Here is a 24,135-nt window from a genome sequence, read left to right on the forward strand (position 1 = left end):
AAAGTCTCATCCATGATGCTGGTTTGCTCAAGCCTATTATTTTTGGCTGGGTTGCAACCACGTGGCTTTACCTCAGTATAAACAAGCCCTTGCAAACGGCTAGATATCTATTCCGTTCTATTAAGGAAACATCGGCCTCTATTTATTTCATCACATATCGACGACCTTTGCCCACATTTCAATGTCTTATAACAAATTCTCAATCTGTACACACATATATAACAACATGATATCTAGGCACATTATAATTATACAATGATCAGCAAGGTAGAAAGTTATTGGATAATAACGTCATCAATCATGCACTCCACTGTTCCCAATGCAGACATCTCGATCTGTGTGCATTGTGCATGCATTGTGTACATCGTAATTATCTCCAAGCATATAGAACATAGAACGAAGACTAATCAGTATATACTTATTTTTGTCCACACTTTCAATTTCAGTTTACTTACCTGATTTGTCCTGAGAGTATATCATAGTAAAGCGAACCCATAGTCAGGAGCAGTAACGTCAGGAATCTTGAACCGCTGCCAGTAACACATTAGTACTTGACTTAAAAGTCGCTTTCGATTCGCACTGTGACTTGCCCTGAGGGTACATCATAGTGATGTTGAAAGCGAACCCATATTCAGGAGTAGTAACGTCAGGACAACTACTAGTATTTCAACTTCCTCCATACCATACATCAATTAGTTTGGGAAACACTATATGTATGAAACACACCTACACACATACAGATGCAACAAAGCATACACATTAGTCTATAAAATATGTATGGAACGATAACAGATGACCAAAGATACATGATCACGTACGTCTCACGGCACCACTCAGTCAGGTATACATGTAATACCCGAAACGTTATAAATAGCACTATGCAACAACCAAACCATAGCACACAGTCATCATTATGTAAGCCATTGTTATGTATTTCCAGAGCTAGTTTTTCACCCTATAATTTAATTGTAGAGCATTACCTCAACACGATATGGTAGTTGCAAGACGGTCTATTTATGTTTGGCTATCACACACTGATCAACTGCAAAGAACCAATATATTAAGAGTGGCTTGTTCAAGCCGATAGGATTCTAAAGTTCTCAGAATACTACATGAACATGTTTTGATATCACAGTGTTGTCGGAGAAGTCACCAACATTCCATCACGAGACCTGCTTCCAGTGATCAAACTTCCCCTGACCAACACAGGGCTAGCAATAAAACGCTTGGTTTCTGCTCTGAAGCTCACCATCAGACACTGCTGACAGTTGCTGGAGGGGTCATGGCCATGCATTACATGCACCTATCTGATCAAGGTGTATAAAGGATGCCCCATAGTGTATGCCGTTGGTCCTTCTGAGACCGGAAAGTCTACATCAATTAGGGCTGCTCTTGCAATCTCTGGTTAGTATATCATGCATGCAATTTGTGATACTATTTCATCCCTACACTTGCAGGATGTTCTCAGGCGATGTATGTCAAGGGTTCCAATGCATTCTTTCTCGAAAGATCGGCGGTATCTTCCTTGCCGTATGCCATTGATGACCCCCCCAAGGCTAGGTCCAAGAACAACTCTGTGGATGTGGATGACCTCATTGTGGACTTGCACGATGGCTGCAAAACAGCAAACCTCAGGAGTGGGCCCCTGAAACCTATCTCGATTCCATTGGTGGCATCCAACTTCAGCCAGAAGCAGGAAGATAGGTTACTACGTATATATATATAATTCAGGGTGTCATACAGGGGAGGGGGAAAGGGGGATATCTCCCCTCTAGCTCCAACCCCCCTCCCCCCCTAAAATTTGCATTCAGGTACTAGTTGGGGTCGGCAATTTTACATACTAACAGGGTAACAATAACAGTTTACCTTTTTTTAGCAAGTTACTTATTTCCCCCCTCTATACTCAAAATCCTGTATGACACCTTATAATTATGTGTGATTTTCTACAATAGAGTAACTACACGTACGTGCACCATGTCCTTTGTCCTGCCCACCGTTGGGCCCACAACAATGGAGGAAGAGGAAAGTTGGGCAGAATTGGATGACATCATTAGTGGAGGGGAGCTGTCATCATGTATCGGTTGGGCTATTTCTATCGGAGAATGCCCAACCCTGCAGGAAGAAGTAATGGCCATCAAAGACAAGCTTAACTCGGTTGAGGGGAGAAAGTTAAAGAATTGGGCCATTCTTCTCTACTTTGTGAAGAAGGTGAAATAAATTATATATATCTCGTAAATGTTTAATTGTCGTTGCACATTAATTTTATTAGCTTCTTTGTGTTGGCAATGAACATGAGGACGAGGAACCCCAAGAATTCCTAAACATTTTGGATTATGTCCGAGAAGGTGTGCGCTCCACACAGTCACCGACCACTCTGCCGACTATTCTGGACCCAGACAGTGTGTTAAGCACAACATTAACCAACATTCTCAACTTCTGTCGCACCAAAAGTCTGAAAGATGTAAGGACCTATGTTTTTTCCCTGTTTGGTTGGTATATTACTGTATGTGATGTGATGGGCCATACGCCACTACAGACTTATAATTGAAACTTTGTGTATACGTAATAGGTGAACGTGTTCGCTCGCTGTGGGTGCTATGTCCGGAAGCAAAACAATCAACGAAAGGAAGTTTTGCTGTCGTACTTGAAGATGTAGGATCTGCTCTTACGTATTCTCGTGCCAAAGTGAAACATATTGTGGAAACCTCGAATTATGGGACGTCGAGTTCCTACCGCTTCCTGCAGGGCACTCATGATTCAAAGAAGAGAAGATGTCTAGCGTTTTATGTCGACAACATTCCTGAAAAGCTAAGAAGCAAACTGTTGGACGGTAACTGCCAGCTAGTTTTTTGCATGCATGACAATTATATTGGGTTAACCCCTTTCAGTCACAACAAAGGAGTCGTACAACATTCATTGGAGCCTCGATGACGATGATGGTGTAGGTGAGTGCTAGGAGTTATTGCAATAACTGTTGCATTGTGACGTCCCCATAGTATTACTAGTTTGACTAACCTTTATTAGGCTGGTGGAAAGTATCTCGACCCTGTTGACATTATAATATCTCAAACTCTCACTACCGTGCAAGGTTCAGGGGTTGTAGCCAGGTGGTATACGTGTGCAAAGTGCCTGTCAAAATTGTTTGGACTACGCCTGCAGCTTGTTTTTAACTATTTTCATCATAAAACACATAATTAAAGTGTATTATATGTATGTCATTATAATTATGACTGCATGCAGAGGATGGCAAGGATGATGATCCCAGTGACAAGGAGGACGACGACCCCTTCCCCACCGATGGTGAGAAGAAAAACGATGATCCTCCCCCCAGTAACAAGGAGGACGACGACCCATTCCCCAGCTTAGGTGTCAAGAATCTTCCCCCCAGTGACAAGGAGGACGACGACCCCCTCCCCAGCGTGGGTGACACTAAAGATGACGATCTTCCCCCCAGTGACAAGGAGGACGACGACCCCTCCCCAGCGTGGGTGACACTAAAGATGACGATCTTCCCCCCCGTGACAAGGAGGACGACGACCCCTCCCCAGCGTAGGTGACACTAAAGATGACGATCCCTCCCCCAACGACAACAATCCCCCCCCTAGCGACAAGAAGGCCAAACGTAAGAGAATCACTGCAGAACCTGCTGCTGCAAAGAAAAAACGTTTGGGGGAAGCAAGTCTCTTACGTGATGGCCTCGGGAAGTCGTACACACCCAAAAATCTGAAGAGGCGCACCCGCAACTCTGCATTGTCTGATTTCTAGTATTACGTGCAACGTACCCCTTACTTTTGTTAGCTACAATGACATTCTTTATTGCTGGCTGATTCAGCGATAGTTTATCTATATGCAAAATATTATACGTACAACCCCTTTGCTACTTATTATTATTATTGCTGGCTGATTCAGCGATAGTCCAGTATTATTCTTTACGTTAGGCTGTGTAATGTTCAAAAAATTTATGATCATAACAAAATGATTTTTCTCCTTACAATGTCTAGTAACCTTCAAAACAAGCAATGTCCGGTTTACAATTGACCCTTCTTTACTTAAGCTTATAACTTGCCACTTGAGATTTAGTTTTCGAAGTGAATACAGCGTATATATGTAGGCAGTTTATGTTCGCAATAGGGAGCTATAGAGTAGTCCACCACATCATTGTATACTTTCTTTATTTCTCCAACGTTTTTTTCTGTTGAAACAATTTCATACAATGTGATTGTCTCGAATTCAGACCACTGCCCTTTAGCCACGTCTTTGTTGCGATCCACAGCAAAACGTTTGCTGCTAGGTAAACTCATTTGTAAGTGATGTTTTCTACCCATCCTCTTAGCTGTTGTTGGTGATTCTGAAATAGGTTTCTTTCCATTTGGGTTGTGGCAATTTACACATTGATAATGTGAAGTACATTGCCGATTGTTTTTTAAACAGCAACACCTGGAAGCGTAAAATGGGCTGTTCTTGCAAGATGTGGAGCTAATTTTCTTGTTTGTCCCACATCTGCAGGAAATGTTAGTGCTGTTTTCTGTGTTTGCTGAAATTGGTGTATTTGCTGTGTTACTAACGAATGGTAGTGCAGCATCATAGTGTCCATTACGTAGATCACGAATGCAGTAGCGCATGAATCTATGCTGCTTGTACATGTAGGCGTAACATCGGTAGTTGGAAGTCTGGTATCAGCCGAAAAAATCACAATAGAACACTGTAGACTATTAGCAATTGCAAGAGGCATTGCATTGACTGATGTGAAAATTGGGCTGTAGAAATTTGTTGACCTCCGTCTCATAATCATCAACTAATGGGTCTATAAATGGTTCGTATTCAGCACGTTTACAACCAAGCATCTCAGTAACAAACTTTCATAGCCAGTTTGCTGATATTTTCAGTTTCAATGCCATTGCTAATTCCCATGTTGCTGAGTATTGAATGCCACTCTTTCGATTGCGTTACCACGTTTTTCGCAATGGCTGAGAAAAAACAGTTGCCGTCTCCTATTATAGGAGTGAAAAATTAATAAGCCCATTTGATTGCAATGTTTGACTTAGTTGTGATTCTGAAGATACATCAGCAGAGCAGCCCTGTTTTCTAACCCACTGTTCGAAGCAAAATGTTTAACAAGTTCTCCTAGCTTAACGAGACCCATGTACTTGAGTGACGTTAGGACGTGAAACTTTGTTAATGCATGTAGATAAATAACTTTTACCTCATCAAAATCAAACATGCAAGAGGATACATCAATCTCGCATTGGGTGTCAGTTTCTCGAGTTTCTCTGTCTTTGGGTAGTATTCCAATCGGTTGTAATGGCCCACAAGTAAGGTCATGTCTGAACCTACTGTTACAAACTGGTTCAGACAAAGTCTTTGATTTCACTGTTTTGGCAGAGTTGTACGAATGAATTACAACGGCCTGCGTTTATCAAAGATATAATTATTAATGCTCTGGAGTGTACATAAAGGAGGGCCACTAATTAAGTTATGAGTCTAATAATTATGACCTACAAAGAAAGACTCACCAAGTTAAAGCTGTATCACTTTGAACTGGCTGACATAATATTTTTTTTAAGTCTTATAATAACCAGTCCTGTCGATTCAAATCAAAAACTTTATTTCGTGACAGTCAAACCTTAATACTCGCTCCTCTGTAAAATTTACTCTTTGTCACACTCGTTCATACTCAAACCAGTCACGTCACTTTTATTTTAATCGCCTTCCGAGACTCTGGAACTCCCTCCCTGCCATTAGTCATACGAGTGTATCAAATCAAAAGTCAAAGAGTTTTTGTGGGCTCACTTTTTCACCAACTTTAATATACTGTTCATTTCACTTCCACTGGTCCTTGTAGCAAATGCACAGCTATTCCTTTCCACAACGGTTTTTAGCTGTGTTTGTGCTTCGCTTAAATCCTCCCTTTAGTTTAGAGGCATTCTGACTATTACCCTTCATGCAGTCATACATTAATACTTTGTCCTACCTCATGTCAGTGTTGTCAAAATACATGTGTGCAGTGAAACCATAATTATTAATACTGTACTCGAGACCAGCCATTCGTTATCTAACGAACGGTTGGTCTCGAGGCTAATGTATGTAACCACCGTAGACTCGCTGACCAGTCCAATCTAGGGATTGGACTGGCCAGCGAGTCTACGTAATGACGACTCTTGCAGTGTAGTGTATACTTGGATCTAAGTAGAGGAAGACCTCATCAGGTGGTCTAGGCTGTTCTGGATTCCTCACTATATCTATGATCTAACATATGGATCTAGCAAAGGCCTTTGACAAGGTTCCTCACAAAGAGCTTTTATTTAAATTCTGGACTGGACTGGTATAACTGGAAATGGTTTAGAAACTACCTGATAGGTGTCACTTGTTCAATCATCATGCTTGGTGCTCGGAGGCTCTATATAAGGTGGAGTACAGCTGTGCAGAGGAGGCTGGAACCACTGAGCTTAGCTAATTAAGGTCACTAATTGAATTTATCCCATTTTCTCTTGCATTAAAACGTTATTTTTCAGGGGGGGTCAAATTTTATTGTCGCCAATTTTGCTCAGAAGCAGAGATACAAGTCTCAAAGCCAGCTATGGCTATACAGTGACCTCGAGAACAAGCCGCTCATGATATCGAGGCTAGTACAAGAGCAAGACTTTTGATTGCAATTATATCTCTGCAAAATTGGCGAAAATAAAATTTGACCCCCCCCTGAAAAATAACGTTTTAATTTAAACTTTTTAAACGGATATAGACATGATATATGATTTAAACTGATATAGACACTAAAAACTAGGCTTGAAATATTAAATGGGGTTTAACAGTGCGGAGCAGGTCAAAGGGGCTCGCACATGTGCAGCAATGGGCAGTCAGTACCTCGTGGCTTGTGCTCACATTGGAACTTAGACACATGCGCAGCAACATTCGTTACCTCGTGGCTTAAGTCAGCAGCAACCAGGACGAGTGTGCTATCTCTTTCGCTATCTCTTTCGATCGAGTGTCATCTCTTACCATCCTCATCCATGGCCTCTCCCGTCGGAACCAGCAGTGGACGCCTAAGTTAGACTATTGCGGTGCAGTCTGGGACCCTCATCACCACACAGATATAGAAAAACTGGAAAGCGTTCAAAAATTTGCAGGGAAAATTGTAACGAAGCAGTGGAGGGCAGAATACCCTGACCTGCTTGCCTCCTTAAACTGGAAACCTCTGTCATCTCGAAGGAAGAACCAAAAACTGAAAGTCTGCTTTAATATACTTAATAATTTATCTATAATAATTATCTCCCAATGTTTTCACCCTCCATCCTCGCCCTTCCCCCCCCCGTCACCCTCATAATCAAATTATTTTTAAACCATTTGTTAAAACCCTAGCCCATAGACATTCCTTTTTTGTAAGCGTAATCCCTATTTGGAATCAACTTTTTAAAGATGAGAATGCTCCATTCGACCTGGGGAATTAGACTTGGTGCACAGAAAGTGAGTGAGAAGCTAACTTCAGTACTGAAATATGATTCTTCCCCCTCTCCCCAGCTCTTAATCTTGAGAATGAAAGAATCTGCAACCTCCTGTGATGAGATTGAAGTCAGAACTTGCAGCATTGATGTGAGGAACTTCGAATCACTGGTACCGCTATTAGTGGCCGCCTTTTGTAAGTTAAAAACATTACATTGCATAACTTTTTTGGCATGCAGATGCGATTGATGACGTGCACTCCGGTACTGGGCTATAGTACCACCATCAACTTGAAATTATAGAATGATCAAAGGTACAGGGTTTTGCAGAATTCTTGCAACAGGCAGAGCAATGACTTCCATATATGGAGTTGTAATTGTGTAAACAGCTGTAGACCACAGATGCATGGTTTTATTTTAAGAGCACCAAAACTAGCTAGCTATAGCTAGTTGTACACTCATTTCTATAGCTCTGAATTCTGATCTGTGACTAAACACTAGTACTAAGAACTAAGACTGACTGTGATTGAGAAGAGTGCTGACATGGATCAGTTTAACTGGTTTGGTGGCATGAATTCAGGACATTCTGAATGGAGTTATTGTCCAACTCAGTTCAATTCCTACAGTTTTGCTCGTGAGGGTGACACCTACCCTAACCCGTCTACAAGGCAAGATTCAGTGTCCAGCTGTATCACCTATCATGTAAAAATCATTAATCCAAGGAAGAAAAGTGACTTTATTGTGCGTTTGTGGCATGGTGTAACTGAAACATTTATGTCACCATCAACACTGCGAGCAAGGCTACAAGAATCATTTCCATATGATGTGCCTGGCACCACAACTTTTCAGTTGGGTTATCTTGAACGCAACACAAAGCGGTGGGTAGTCGAAGAGAAGGATCTGGACGTTATGTATGGTACTTTAGGGCAAAATTCTAAAATAACTTTGTGGTGTGATGCTAAGATTGAAGTGGATGATGAGCCAGCTAAAAAAAAAAGGAAACGTGATGAAACTAATCCGGGACCTCCTAGCTGCTCTGACTCTTGCAAGGTGGATTCTGTTGATCTTATTTTCAAAGAATTGAAAAAGAAACACCCTGACATGCATTGTCCTAAACTAAGATTGTGGGCTAAGATGATAGATAAAGGACGCCATGATGATTACGACAACCCCCCACAAATTCCACTTATTACTGGATCAACTGTTCCTGCAAAGAAGAAATCTGGTAATGTGGCAGATGCACTGGCTAGTGCAGCCACAGCAATTGCTAATGCATTTCAGGCACCGAGTACACCACAAAAGAGAGGTAGTAATACAACTGATGTGTCGCCAAATTCTCACCCATGAGGAGTGCAAAGCTTAGGAGGAGCTGTTTAGATGACTTAAAATTGTTGAAAGACCTATTACAAGAGAATGTGTTAAGTGAGGCTGAGTTCTCTGAGCAAAAAGAGAATATCCTACACGCACTCTTAAAGAAATTCATGATTAACGTCCAGCAATAATAATAATTATCTATTATAGTACGGTACAATTACTAATACAATGTATGGTATAAGTATAGTGAGACTATCGTGTTCAATATTCTGTTCAAGTTAACTGTATCCAGCATGTTCAACCCAGTGCATGCAATCTGTCTGAGTAATTGCTGAAAATGAGTGAAGTACAACTGATTCACAGTCCATTGTATTGAGTAAAGATTCATTTGCTCGCAATGTTGATTTAAGCTTAGAAAACGCTTCCTCGATAGGATTGAGATCTGGGCAATAAGGCGGTAGGTAATAAAGAAGGGCACCAGTTGATTCAATTAGTGGAGCTACACCATAAACATGATGGATGGACGCATTATCCATGACGACCACACTGTGGGGATTGACTCCATCAAATGGCTGAAGATGTGGAAGTAGAATGTTTTGAACAAAGTAAATAAATCTATCACCATCCACAGACGATGTTACAGAATGACAATCAAGGACACCACTGGTCGATATAGCTGCTATTGCATTTACTCGCTGGCCTCGTACTAACAGCTTCTTTGAGACAGGAGGCTTGCCCCTTATGCTGTAACCGAATCTCCTCAGGCAATTTCTTCTGTCAGCTCCCGTCTCGTCAACAAAAATTAACATTTCAGGATGACCGTTGAAAATCTGCATATCTTGAAGGTATACTCCTCTCAGAAATTCACTTCTTGGCAACAAGAACCATCTTCTGTCTGGTTATATTTTATGAATGTAAAAACCTCCAAATGGTACTAACATCAACATGTGTACCAGTCTCGTTAACAAGAACCTCAGTGATTTCTCGTAAGTAAATATCTGGCCTCTCTGAAATTGTTTCGATGATGATAAGCTTATCAATATCAGTCAATACAGCTGTGCCACTGTTTGGAGGGTGTTTACGTTTATCAACTGTTCCTGTGTCATTGAAAAGAGCAACAGTTCTGCACACAGTTGAAGCGTTGACATTCAAATTTTCACCAACTTCACGACAAGATTTGCGCTGCATTTCCACCTGGTACACCATCCGCCACCTTAAATCTTGTGAATAAGCTGATGCTCTCTTATAGGCTCACAGGACATCTTTCAATTCAATTCAAGCTATTCAAATAATTATAATTATGTGCATGCACATGTACTACAAGTCAGCAGTGACTTCCATATATGAAAGTCATTGCTGTGTCTGTTTAGCCCTGTTGCAATTCAAATAATTATTGTGCATTGCATATGTACCGAGCCCAGTGACTTCCATATATGGAAGTCATTGCTGTGTCTGTTTAGCCCTGTTGCAAGGATTCTGCAAAACCCTGTACCTGGAGGGTTGTGTTGAGGAGAAACAAGAAAAATTGGTGCCTGGGAATATACTTTTGAATTACCAAAACGTTTTTCCCGCTCTACCATGAAATCTATACAAGACGGTGCATGTAATCATTTCATCGGCACGAATTGAAGTGATTAGTGCAATGTATACATATATCCTTCAGCACCAAGAAAACCTTATCCCGGACGATTACCTCGAACTTTGTAGGCGGCTGGTAGAAAAGTATCCATGCTTTGCTGATGCGACAGACTCTGGCTTTGTAAGTGTTGTAGTGATCTTGACTCGTGCATATACACCAGTATAATTATGATAACACTGGAAAATTTATTCGCATAATTATTTAACCATCACCCCTTCTATACATATATATAGCTCTCTTGTTGGAGAGAACAACTAAAACAAAAGTTTTGAAACGGACGTCGAAAGGAAGACAAGGAAAGGGATATAATTCCTAGACATTCGTCTGAGAGCAGTGCAGCTAACAACAAAAGTATACTTATTATAATAGTGCATGTTACAATGATTAGCCATCTGTTCTCCGGTTGCAGTTTATAACTAATTTACACCCCGAAGGAAAGATAATTATTTACTGCACTGGCAGAGTTAGGGGTGTTATCTGGCTGTATCCAGATACTCTGGAGCACCTTGAAACAGCTGTGTCCCGAATAGAGAGGGGAATGGGTCACGATACCCTGCAGATCGCTAGGCGATTGGATAAGTGGCTGGATCTGTACAAGGCAAGGTTGGTCGCACAAGGTTTCACACAGAAATAATTATGGAACTGATTTTGACGAAACATTTTGCCTGTGGTGAGGCAAAAATTACTGTCTGGAACAGAATTTGAATGAAGAGGTGTTCATGTGTCAACCTGAAAGTAGTTTGTAAACTAAAGAAAACATATCTTCGTTGTTCGAACAGAAGAAACTTAAAACAGGAAAACTGGACGTTGGTGTTTATGTAGATGACATCCTTCTAGCGGCAAATAACATATCGACAACTCCAAAATAATATAAAATAAAGTTTGATCTAGATACTTCAGTATATACATTCTCGGAATGAAGGTTGTCCAGAACACAGATAAAAAGTCCATATGCCCTTGCTGCGACAAATTATGCTTACTTATTATTATTATTCTGAAAAGACAATTTATTTGTAGTTGTATTGTAGCATCACAGAAAAAAGTGATTTATACCGATAATCCTCTATAGTGCTGTTGAGAAAAAGAGTTTTGTTAAAAGAGTCGCAGCTGAGGAGGGTTGCACAAGCAAGTAGATATCTAGCACCAGACTCTGAGGGTCTAGTTTAGTGCCCTATTATGCTAGTTCCTAGAATTCTCTCAACTAGCATAATTTGCCAAGCCCTATAGTGGAAAGTTGAATTTACTTTATGCTACATGTTGGATTGAGAGAGCAACTGGTGCATGTTAAATTAAGGCCCAGTATAATATGTAAAACGTCCATCGAGAGGTGACTTGTTAGAATATTGAGAGGATAATGGTGTTGTTTAGATATGGGATCACTCTTGTGTTGCAAGGCCCTATGTAGATCCGGTTTAACGCCGAATTTGTGTTGATGTCCGGCTCTTCTTGCACATGCCGGCTGTCCAATCCACCCGAGACTTTCCTCACCACAGGACTATCTTATGTACTATTATAAACGGGTATTAATTTTAGCGAATTTGTAATTAACGCTAAATTAAGGACGCGCTAATAACAAAACACATTAAAATCTAAAATAAATAAAAAAGTTGTTTTTTAACTCCAAACTTTCCATTATACAGTGGAACCTCTGTTACAACTACCTCTGAATAAAGGCCAGTTGCTAAATTACATGTCAAGTACTCATGGTATAAATAATTTTGTGGAATTGATGTGAAATCGCATGTTTTCTTTCTGCAACAAGTTATTCCCTCGCTCAAATACACTCCCAAAGACTGAGTATTTGATGCCATGCTGTATATTTATTATAGAAAGGAGCAAATAATAAAGTTGTAAAATATGCAATAACAAAACAAGATTGAGTATTGTATTATAGCGACATGACAAAGGAGCAAACATATCAAATATGTTATGTAGATAACAAAACACATAGCGCTACGTATTAGTTATTGCATGGTTTCGAGTGCACAGTGCTTAACAGACTTGAATCAATGGTACTATTTTCGATTGGATCGTGTATCTGGAAGAAGAAAAGTACATGTCATGTATAAAGAATTTCGGATGTGAAACCGCATGTTTTCTTTCTGCAAGAAGTTTGTGGTAGGATGGGGTCCGATAAGGTAGAATGTGGTTGTGGTAACTAAGATATACGACAATTAAGGTAGGTGTAGAGGATGTATGATAGGGTACGATAAGGTATAGACAAGTACGGTGGTTGTGCTGTTACGGTTGCGACAGGAGAATCAGGGACTGGCAAATCGACTGCTATAAAGGCAGCACTTGCACTCTTTGGTTGTGCTCATAATGGAATTTGTTCCAAGGGGACGAATGCTGGCATGCTAGAGCGATTATCCAGATCCACCTTGCCGTATGGCATAGACGATCCTACAAAAAGTAGGGGGTCACGATCGAACCAATTGGATTTAGGGGAGCTGTGTATCGACCTCTACAATGGGCAGAAAACCATAAATCTGAGAAGCGGTGCACGCAAGCCATTCAGCATTCCCATTGTCGCTACAAACTTTGGAGCAGACGAGATGGACAGGTGGGTGCCAATTGATTATAGTTGCAGGCATGCACTGTTATTATTAATTGTCGTCATTATAGTAAATGCATGCAGTGTCATGCACTCTTGGTTATACAACAGCTATTTACACTATATATACATGCAGAGTGCTATCCAGAGTACTCCTGATCCCATTTGAGCTCCCCTCTTGTGGGCCAGTAACGGCAGAGGAATGCACTGTGTACGGGGATTTCCAGAGAGCTTGTGAAAGTGGGAAGTACTCATCCCTTGTCGGATGGATCATCAAACAGGGTAAGACAATGCTGGAAAGTGGTGAAGAGAGAATCCAGGAGATCAGGGAAGTGAGTCCCACTCTATGGTCTCCCGTAATGTTTTGAGCTGGGCAATCTCCTTCTACTTTCTGGAGAAGGTATACATGTATATATGTTGCACGTGCACTTGTAAGAATTTTAGCAATGTACTCAGTGCATGCATGGCCCTTTTTAATTTATTACGTGTCAGTTAATCATCATGACAATTAATATGCAGTTTATCAACATGGTGTATGAAAGTGATACAAATGAGCTGCAGAAAGAAGAGGATGGTGATGAAGAATGCAACAAGGTACTTTCTAATGTGTTATAAGTTGTAGGTGCGCTTTAAAATTAAAACACATGCATCATTGTCAGCCTGCGTGGATACTTAATGATCAAAATATGCATGCATGGTATATATACTCGTGCCGTACTCCAGTATTATTCATGCAGGCCGAGTGTGTTATAGTACTATTGTTGCTGAGGCGATGCACTTCATTGCATGTACACAAAGCATCAAAAAGAGTTCAATCAACAGCCAAATCACAAACAAAAAGAGTTCAATCAACAGCCAAATCACAAACTTCGTGCTCAGCCTCAAGTTTCTTCGAAACAGTGCAGAGCATCTGCTTGGTCACAGCTATACACTGCAAAAACACGAGGTATGCACATGCATGCACGAGTTATAATGTATTATGCATGCATGTATATAGGCTCCGAGTATAGGATAGCTGAACAATCCAGTGTATAGAACGAAAAAGGTTGTAGTAGGATGGGTAGGATGGATGAACAATCCAGTGTAGGACGTGGTAGGATGTTGTCGTACATCTTATGTATATAGAGTAATAGATATGCTTACCAGACATTATTGTATTTATTATTTAGGACAAGATGACTGCAATCAAAATGTGCTGCTGTGCGCTCTTTCGTCAAAAAGGAAACGTGTGATATGCTGTCATTAACAGTAGTGTGTTGTAATAATCCGTATAACAATTGTTATTATAAATATAGTCGCTGTTATATATGTGTTTTTGCAATCAAAATGTGCTGCTGTGCGCTCTTTCGTCAAAAAGGAAATGTGTGATATGCTGTCATTAACAGTAGTGTGTTATAATAATCCGTATAACAATTGTTGTACTATGGTTGCACCAAAGATCAAAGGCTTCAGTTGTAGTTTATACTACTTATACAACCTGTCTGACCACAGCCATGGTATATGGCAGTTATACCCTAGTGTATAACTGCCATATACCATGGCTGTGGTCAAACTACATGTACAGCTAGAACTGAATACAGTATCCCACCTTTGCAACAAAATCGACACACTGTTTCAATTAAAACAATGACACACTACTCAATTCAATCAATATTAGCAATATTAGAGTTAGAGAGAATTCAATACAAAACAGACTACTAATGATTTTAGTCAACATAAAAAGAGCCAAGTTTGAGCGATGAATAGTTCCAAAAAGGAGGCAAATTTCGAAGAACTCCGTGATCGTGAATCGAACGATACTGGTTTGTTTGTGTTGCTTTTTTTCAACTTTCAACATTGGTTGTCACAACCTGCTTATTACATTGCTGCATGGGACCAGGAGCAGTAAGAAGGGTCCAGACTGCCAAGTGTTTCTCAGACTAAAGAGACTGCACTGCACTGGGCCAGTACAGTAGGCTTGTGGAATGATATTTTGGGGTACATTTGCACTCTTTGTAGACAAGTAGCACCAGTGTACTTTCTTGAAGTGCCTTCTATAAAGATGCAGAAACACAGCCTTCACAATTGCTTGCTTGAATCAGAGATACAAAAGATAGGGGATTGGAAACGACCGCCCACGCCCTATGTAAAAGGACTGACATCCGGTGAAGCACTCCGTGTAATTATTGCGCTCGCAAATAATTACATGGAAAAGTTTTATATCCCTGGTTTCTAGCTCTCCTATCCACTAGAGATCACTCAGGGCCTGGGAGATACTTGAGAGAAGTAAGCTTATACCACTGACAAGCTCTAAGTCCGTTGTCTTTACTCTGTTTCCAATTTTTTTGAGTTTAGCTTGAATTACTCTATGTCAACTTTTCTCTGTCCCTCCTGTGAAGTCAAAACAGCAAAGGACATTGCTTGACTTGGTTATTATGTATCTAAGTGCTACATAGAATGGCTTCATGCTATAGATAAGCTGTACTGTTCATAAACGTTTGCAGTATAGTCCTTCAAACTGCTTTAGTATACTTTTAGACACGCCACGGGCCTGTCCCTCCTACGACTTCATAGTAAAGGCTATTTCTTCTTGCATAGCATTTATTTGTCTAGTAATAGTGGCTGCATGGCTTAGTCGACTTTTTAGAGCTAAATTCTCTTTACTTTTTAGAAAAATCAACATTAAAAATGATCAATTTCACTGTTTCTATGTACAGCACATTGTAGAGCAGTCAAGACTGGTAATGAGCATGCTGACTATAAATATAATCCTTTGTAGTTTTAGCCACGCCCTATAACGCGGAATGCTTCACGCAAAAATTTTGTAAAAATTTCGTTTCCAATCCCCTTTCTTTTGTATCTCTGCTTGAATCATAGACGCTTGCTTGAATCAGCCATCGCTTTTTAAAAAAATAGCAAATTCATTGCATAGCTATAGCAACAGTGACGTCAAACAGTAGTTATAAGCATATTCATTGAAGAAGCATGACAGGAAGTAGCTAAACATAGTAGTACAGTTCTAAACATAGTACAAGCCAGTTAAACTATGGCCTCTCGTGGTATATTTGCTTTACACGCTCGAGTAATCAGATAAACCAACTCGGCTGCGCCTCGTGGTTTATCAGATTACTCTCGCGTGTAAATCAAATATACCACTCGAGGCCATTGTTTAACTATAACTTATTATAAATATAGTCGCTGTTATATATGTGTTTTTGATTTGTGTTAAATGTACAGTCATTTCGTTGAAATTGCAATTTAAAATCAACACCAAACTAAATAACATAGAGCAACTACACTATAAAAGTAATCTTACCGTCCTGAAAATAACCCAAGTTACGAGGTGCACATGCACATAGACAACCATTTTTAGTGTGCTTGAAGGCACTGTATGCATGTGCTAGACAACACATTTACCATTTTTAGTGTGCTTGAAGGCACTGTATGCATGTGCTAGACAACACATTCACCATTATTAGTGTGCTTCAAGGCACTGTATGCATGGGCTAGATAACACACTTGCCAATGTGTTCAGCAACACACAACAGCTATGTGTTACGAAACACCTTTAGGGGTGTCAAATTTAAACAGTTATCCCAACATCCCAAAAGTGTGTTCCAGAACACATCATTTTTAACAGTGTATACCCCGTCCTATCCTATCCTACTACAAACATCTACCCTATCATACATCCTACCATGTCCTACACGCTGAGGAGGCAGATGTCAACCATTAGGTCAAGAACATGTGAAGAATAGGGTAAGATTTTCATGGTGCTTGTTGAAACACCCTTGCTACCTCGTGGCCTCAGTCTACAGTTCGACACGTCATGGCATCTCCTGGAATCAGTAGCGGACCCCCAACGCTATAAAGGCTTCTTAGCAGCCTGGATCTCACTCTACTATACTAAGAATTTTTAGTATAGCTGCAACAGAAGGCCCTCACTAGTACTGGTGCCCCGGTGACTGGCCATAGATCGTATCAGGACTGATTTTGCACGAACTAATTAAACGTGTGACCAAGTTCCGTGGCAGTCCACTACAACCCAGCTCAGAAATGAGCTTGGCGCTGGCCCCTACTGTCGGACACAATCACAGGGAGGGGAAAAGCTGCTCACGAGAAAATACGCCCCCAGCCAAAGGGGTGCAGTCCTCCGATGGACCGCTTATAAGTATTGTATCTCTATCATACCGGAAATTACCGGCTACAAAATAAATTCAAAATTTGCAAACAACTACTATAGCATTACCACATCTGGTATACGTGAGCAAAGTTCTAGCAGAAGCCAGCTCGGCGTTGATTAAGCATTACCACATCTGGTATACATGAGCAAAGTTCTAAGAAACCAGCTCGGCAGTGATGAAGCTGAGAAGCGTCTGCCTGCATGGCGTTGATTTAAGACTGGTTATGTGTACTGGTTATGGAGTACACTGTTACACTAGCCTCAGCTTTGGTAATAACACTTTATTGATCTCAGTATAGATAGATGTATGCATGTCATATTGTGTCCTCATAATTATACATACCATCGACCCCAATCAAAACCACCATCGCCGGACCCCCCAGTTGTGTATATAATTATTATGTGTGCATAATTTTATTAGGGTACCTGCACTACATAGAACACAAACACAACAAGATAAAGAACACATCTCGCCTCTGCTCTCAAAGAAGGAAAGAATTTTCCCACCAGTTCCTCCTCGTAAGCCTTTCATTCAAGTAATCCATGCTGATGAGTGCCATTAGATAATTGTGAACCTCGTGTATACTGTTTCCCTTTTTCTACTGAGATACTATGAAGGAAGTTAAAATGTGGCTGGATGACATTGAAATTATGTATAATCCAACACTTTGGTGTGATGGAAGTGTGGAAAAGCGTGATAGCCGAACGCCAGGAGCAAGAAGACGTTGAAGCCAAGTCGAGCATTAAATTACAAATAAAATAAATAAAAGTATGCATGACACCCTATACTGTACTTCAAGCAGGAGGAGGTTGAAGACAGTGACCTATACTATATACAATTGCTGAGAACTGATCAAGCCTGTCATTGTTATACTCGTGTCTGGTGAAGGAACTGGTTGAGCAGGACAAAGTTGACTCGTATCTGGTGCGTCAACGAGAGACCAAAGCAAAGCGATAAATTGTTGTACATTTATAATGACTCAGCGATGACTCAGATGTGAGTTATGCTGATGATATTCCATGCACATAGGATCATCCCTGTTCCAATCGTCATACTAACCACCAACGAAGAGGACATTGTTTATAGGCCAATGAGGAAACCAGCAGTTACAGTACGTGAACTGAAGAAGCCTCGCTGGGGCAACACTTCTAAAGTAAGTTGTGTGTATATAATTATTATGTGCATGTGCATAATTTTATTAGGGTACTTGCACTACATAGAACACAAACACAACAAGATAATTTATAAGCATCTTGTGAATCTCTTGTGAATCTCATGTATATATATACAGTTTCCCTTTTTCTACTGAGACACTATAATTATGAAGGAAGTTAAAATGTGGCTGGACGACATTGAAATAATAATCCCAAATGGGAAAACAATAACACTTTGGTGTGATGGAAGGATGGAAAAGAGCGTTGAAGAGAGACCATGCAGGAAAGAGAAAGCGTGCATGATAGTGAAAATGCCGAACGCCAGGAGCAAGAAGACGTTGAAGCCAATTAAGTCGAGCATTAAATTACAAATAAAATTTAAAAAAGTGTCTACTTCATGCAGGAGGAGGTTGAGACGTTAAAGACAGTGACCTATACTATATACAATTGCCGAGAACTGATCAAGCCTGTCATTCATGTCTGGTGAAGGAATTGGTTGAGCAGTACAAAGTTGACTCGTAAAACAGATGGAAAAGGAACTAGTCAACTTGATCCATCAACAGGTCTGTGAGGACAAAATCTTAGTATCTGGTGCGTCAACAAGACCAAAGCAAAGCAAAGCGGTATTTTTATAATGACCCATGCAGTGATGACTCAGATGCAAGTTATGCTGATGATATTCCACACAGGATTGTCCCTGTTCCAATCGTCATACCAACTACCAAAGAAGAGGACATTGTTTACAGGCTAATGAGGAAACCCATGAAGAGCAGTTATATACAGTACGTGAACTGAAGAAGCCTCGCTGGAGCAACACTTCTAAAGTGTGTGTATATAATTATTAAGTGTGCATATAATTTTATTATGTACCTGCACTACTTATTGCCAATGCAGTGAGTGGGCAGATCAAAGCAATCCAGTGCTCTGTATATGGCATGTTGCATCACTACCATAATAGCAATCATAATTATATTGCACTGCATTATATGTATGGAATTAAAAGTTGCAAAAAAATAGCCAGGAGGTTTCAGCCTGCATGGTTATTAAGGTTGCAACAAGGTGGTTTCAACCTATATATAGTTCAACAGTGAAATCCATGAAAGCACCGTGGGTGCTGATGCCTCGGTGCAGGTGCAAGCTACATAACATAAAATGAGCATTTTGCACCAATTAATTTGCTGCATGCAGGAAAAATTCAGTCACAGGGAAACTCGAAGAGTGCATGGGTAATGATGGACCTGATGTTGTTACAAACGATTGATGCCAAAAGTGCTCTACGTTCTATTGCTAAGCATAATTATACATAATTGTATTTATGCAGATTCGCCCACTCCCTGCCAAAAAGCATGAAAAATTAGTGTGGTTACATATAAACTCATGAAAAAGGTGCGTGGTTACATGTGTCCGCCATTTTTGAGTGGCAAAAAATACCTTGATACATTGACTAAATGCTAAAAAAGTTGAGCTACGGTTAGAGCTGCTACACTGTTGGTATAGTGCAATCAGACACTCTAAAGGATCAAGACTACAGTATATATAGCGGCCAAAAAAAGTACCCGTTCCGTTTACATAGTACGTCCGTAATACGCTGATACGGCGCAAAATAAACGCTGAAAATACTCTTACGGTATGCAAATTTTTGAATAGTGAACTTGACAAAGCAAAATGAAAGGTAAAGGGTACAAAAATAAAATGGAAGGGTACATACAAAGGTTTAGTTTGTTGGTGGGGGTGGGCCTCCGACATCACCAGGTCGATAGCCCCAGATCTGAAGGGGTGTCCACATGATGATCTGGACCCTCTAATAGCTTGAATGGATGAGCGAAGCTAGGAGGGAAAAGGTTAGCTGGCAACAGAGCCAGCATAGTGTGCTGCTGTACGATTGGATAGACCAGTCTAAATTAATAACTGTTGAGAATGTGATGGCCAAATACTCAAACATGCGGGGCGAATCGAAGGCGGAGAGATTGGCATGTAAAGTGGCAAAGGAGGCTTTATTTGACCCAGACGTGATGAAATTATGTACCCCAATTGGGTCGAGGGACAAGCCTGGGCTTCCAGCAAAGAAGTTTGGTGAGGCTACCGTCACCCAATTTCCGCAATACTGGAAAAATCCGATCGAGTTCGAAGGGACATGGAAAAAATGTGTTGAAGCGGTACAGCAATGCTGCAAGCGCTTGGGCAAAGAAAAATAGGTTGCACGTCTTGAGTTTAGACTGATGTACGTAGCTGTTACACATATTTATTCATCTCTATACATCTACATGCATACAAAATAATTATAATAATTAATTGTAATGTGCTGTATAAATTCCTTTCTTTGTATTACTTTTCTCAGGTGTCTGATGTACCGGGTGTATTTAGCAACATCAACAGCCGCCCAAAATGCTATTATACCTGCGGTGAGGATAATACGTGTCAGACAGCGTACTTCCAAAAAATGTTCCTATGCCAACTAATCAGTAGTACATGTACATAATGTAGCCTAAGTGCACAATTTTTATACATAGATAACCTTGTACCTTGGCTTATTCTTTGGTCGCTGACCAATCTTCCTGCAAGAAAAGTGCAGGTGTGTTTCCAATTGGACCGTTGTTTCATCAGTCCAAACTACATCAAGAAATCCCGTTTCAGCTTCGTGCAGAGATTGATGTGCCTATTCCAATCTTTTTGTTTTATTGACATGTCTGATCAATTAACAATAGGAGCTGCCACGAAAGGTCCATCCTAGAGCGGTTCTGCAGCGCAAAATAGTTCTCGAGGATAGTGAGTAACCCTTGCGAGTTAAGAGAGCATAATTATAACTGGTGAGCAGTGGTTTCATCATCCAAGTCCATCTGTTCGTCAACAATTTTCTCTATTTCTTCCGTAATTTTAGATGGCCGACTACTTCCTGGCTTCCTAGCTATTGTACTTTTGTGCGGATAGTGCAGAATGAACTTATAAATACCACTTCTGCTGGCACTCATTCCTTCTTGCTTCAAGATCTCGAGAATAGTGGATGGTTGGTTTGTTGCCGTGATTGCATGTGCAAGCATATAAGATCCTCATCTTTTTATAGTGAGAGCACACCATCTCAGCTAGCTGGAAGCTCACGACTGTCAGCTATAGCTAGCTAGCTTGTGAGTGAGTAACCATAGCAGTAAGCATTGTTTAGGTGTAGTCAAAAAAACCACAGATTATTATTAGAACTTTTTATTTTTAGAACAGTCGAAGTTTTGCTGAGTTTAGTAAAACCACGCCCCTTTTCGTCTCAGCCATGGAGCCGTGTATCCGTCATGATCCGAATGAGAAAAGAAAAGCTAAGGTACCACATAGATCTAAATGTTTTCTGTAGCTCTATAAAGCTTATAGCTAGCTAGACGTATACCTATATATACATGTACATGCTAGAAGAAACCTAGATCTAGGAGATGACTGTCAGACTAGCCAGTGCAGTACAGTTTGACCGCAAAACGCAACGCCGTTTTCTTCCAATTGCAACGGTACGGAAATTAAACCCTACTTCAACGGTTTCAAAACGAAACGTACTATACGAACTACATAAACGGAGCGGGTACTTTTTTTTACCGCTACTGAATCATTGTATTGCTTTCTTCTATATCGAAAGAATAGGGAGCACAAAAGTTGCAAAACTACCGTTTTGGTAATCACTCTATCACAGGCAGAAAGAGTCAAGACCCTCTCTCTCCAGAAATACTGAACACAAACATGATATGGAAACAGAAATCAGTGCAATAGACAAACATTGTCATGTGTATGCAGCTCTATAAATCTACAATTCAGTCCATTGGTTTGTATGGTTTATACATTGTCTTGTCCGTGCTCCTTTTTTTGACATGATAGCTTTATAGCACCCTGTTCTAGTTCTTGAAAGTAATTGGAAACTTTCCTTGCATCACACTCAGCCATAGTAGAGCTGCAACTTTTCTTGAAAGTAATTGGAAACTTTCCTTGCATCACACTCAGCCATAGTAGAGCTGCAACTTTTGCAAATAACATTGCTACTGCTTACCACTCAAAATGGCGGACATATGTAACCCCATGTCATGAATTTTAGGGAGTTTTGGCCGGAAGTGGGCGGATCTGCATATAACCTCTATAATTAACATTTTGTTTAGTGTGGCAAAACGCGCCAAACTAGAATTATAGCTTTTTTTAGTGGGCCACTGGAAAATCATAGTGGTGCTGTAATTAGGTAGATATAGTAGTTTCTCATCACATGGTTTTTGTAAATTGAGGCCATGAGGCCATTATTCCATATTCATTATGCTGACAGTGCAATTTTATGACACAAACAAAAATGTTTCTCATTATTTTGCTGGGTGCAACTTGTTAATTTAGACCACGCCCTGAAATACAATGGGTATGGCCCATTAATTTAGGCCACATCCCCAGCCATGAGGGGGATGATGAGAAACTAATCTGGCCATAGAAGAAAGACAGTACCGTACTTATTCGATATAAGGCGACACTTAAACATATTTACGCAGCCAGAGGTCGTCTCTGGTCGTTTCTTTTGAAGGTTGAAAGATTACGTTGAAGTGCATATTTAGAGGGTCGCATCTAATTGGAGGTAATCGTAAGACCTCAATTTAAGGTGACCCTCCAAATATGCGACACCCAGGAGCTTCTGACCTCTAAAAATAGCGACAGCTGCGTTGACAATTATTTTTTCATGTCGCGTTATAAATGGAGGTAATTAGATGCGACCCTCTAAATATGCACTTCAACGTAATCTTTTAAATGTAGTCATTTCCTAGCCTTGATTGTAGCCCACTGGAAAATCAGTGTTTGCATGAAATCGAGGCAAGTAGACTCTGTAAAGTTACCTCCAATTAGATGCGACCCTCTAAATATGCGACACCAGGACTTCAATATAATTTTTCAACGTCCAAAAGAAGCGACCTAATTTGTTAGCTTCAAAGAGACAAAATCCCTACCCAGCTGTAATGGAAGATGCAGGCTATCTTTTGCATCAATTCGCTCTGCAATAATGTGCATTCGAGGAAGCCGCTCATCGTTGCATAGACCAGTTTACATGTATCTCAGGAGGGGCGCGTCCCCCGCCTGAATACATAATTCCTCAAAGAACTACTTATGATATTCGCTTTGTTTTTTATTTTCCCCATCCTTAACTTTTGACTGCTACATAATTACCATCACTTAACTACTTTAACTACTTCTTTCTTTTGTACATTGTAACCAAAATCATGTATCTAGATTGAAAGCCAATTTAGAGTACCATGCAAGTAGTACTCTTTTTCTAAGACAACAAGAAGCAGCCAGCTATCCCAGTCTGGCTGTTTGGTGTTACTCGAGTGTTATCACTTCAATTTTGAGATAATAAATATATGTACGGGAATCTGTCGCACACACTGGTAATTTTTCTTAGCCTCGAGATGGAGAGCTTTCACGCCCCCCCCCCCCAAAAAAACCTAAAAAGGTATTACGGTACTATACTCTACTACCCTCGATTATAGGCCGCTTAAATTAGGAATCGAGGCTATGGCTCTTTAGGACGCGACATAAAAAAATAATTGTCAACGCAGCAGTCGCTAGTTTTAGAGGTCAGAAAATTGGAAAAGATCGAGGGTGTCGCATGTTTGGAGGGTCGCTTTAGTTACGGTATGTGTATTAATAAATTTCTACGTGATCTTACAGTATCGTTTTCTTCCATCTTCTCACAAACTGATCGCTGCCATTCTTCAGCCCTCTTCAGTCCTCTTCACACTATGTTTTTTGTTGTCTCCATCATAATTATTGATACTGCACTGTACACTCTGACATCGACACACGATCGAGTACCTCGACGCAGAGACCTCGTGTCGACGCAACAATGACTTGAGTTTTGCACGTGATCAAGCCTGGAATT

At 40.4% G+C, this 24,135-nt stretch overlaps 1 protein-coding gene across 1 annotated transcript; it reads left to right on the forward strand.

Moving 5' to 3' along the window:
* The first annotated feature begins 1,974 nt into the window (after positions 1–1,974).
* On the forward strand, positions 1,975–3,843 carry LOC135351419 (uncharacterized). Its single transcript, XM_064550404.1, has 5 exons — positions 1,975–2,080; positions 2,297–2,461; positions 2,570–2,830; positions 2,889–2,945; positions 3,241–3,843. Exons 1-5 carry the CDS (start codon positions 1,975–1,977, stop codon positions 3,555–3,557), a joined length of 906 nt encoding a protein of 301 aa, XP_064406474.1. The 3' UTR covers positions 3,558–3,843.
* The last annotated feature ends 20,292 nt before the right edge of the window (positions 3,844–24,135 follow it).

This window comes from Halichondria panicea, chromosome 17 (assembly GCF_963675165.1).
Source record: "Halichondria panicea chromosome 17, odHalPani1.1, whole genome shotgun sequence".
Lineage (NCBI taxonomy): Eukaryota > Metazoa > Porifera > Demospongiae > Suberitida > Halichondriidae > Halichondria > Halichondria panicea.

Coding starts and splice junctions, on each gene's coding strand:
- LOC135351419 (XM_064550404.1), top strand. CDS start 1,975: ATGTCCTTTGTCCTGCCCACCGTTGGGCCCACAACAATGGAGGAAGAG. Junction 2,462..2,569: donor GCACCAAAAGTCTGAAAGAT/GTAAGGACCTAT, acceptor TATACGTAATAG/GTGAACGTGTTCGCTCGCTG. Junction 2,946..3,240: donor CGATGACGATGATGGTGTAG/GTGAGTGCTAGG, acceptor GACTGCATGCAG/AGGATGGCAAGGATGATGAT.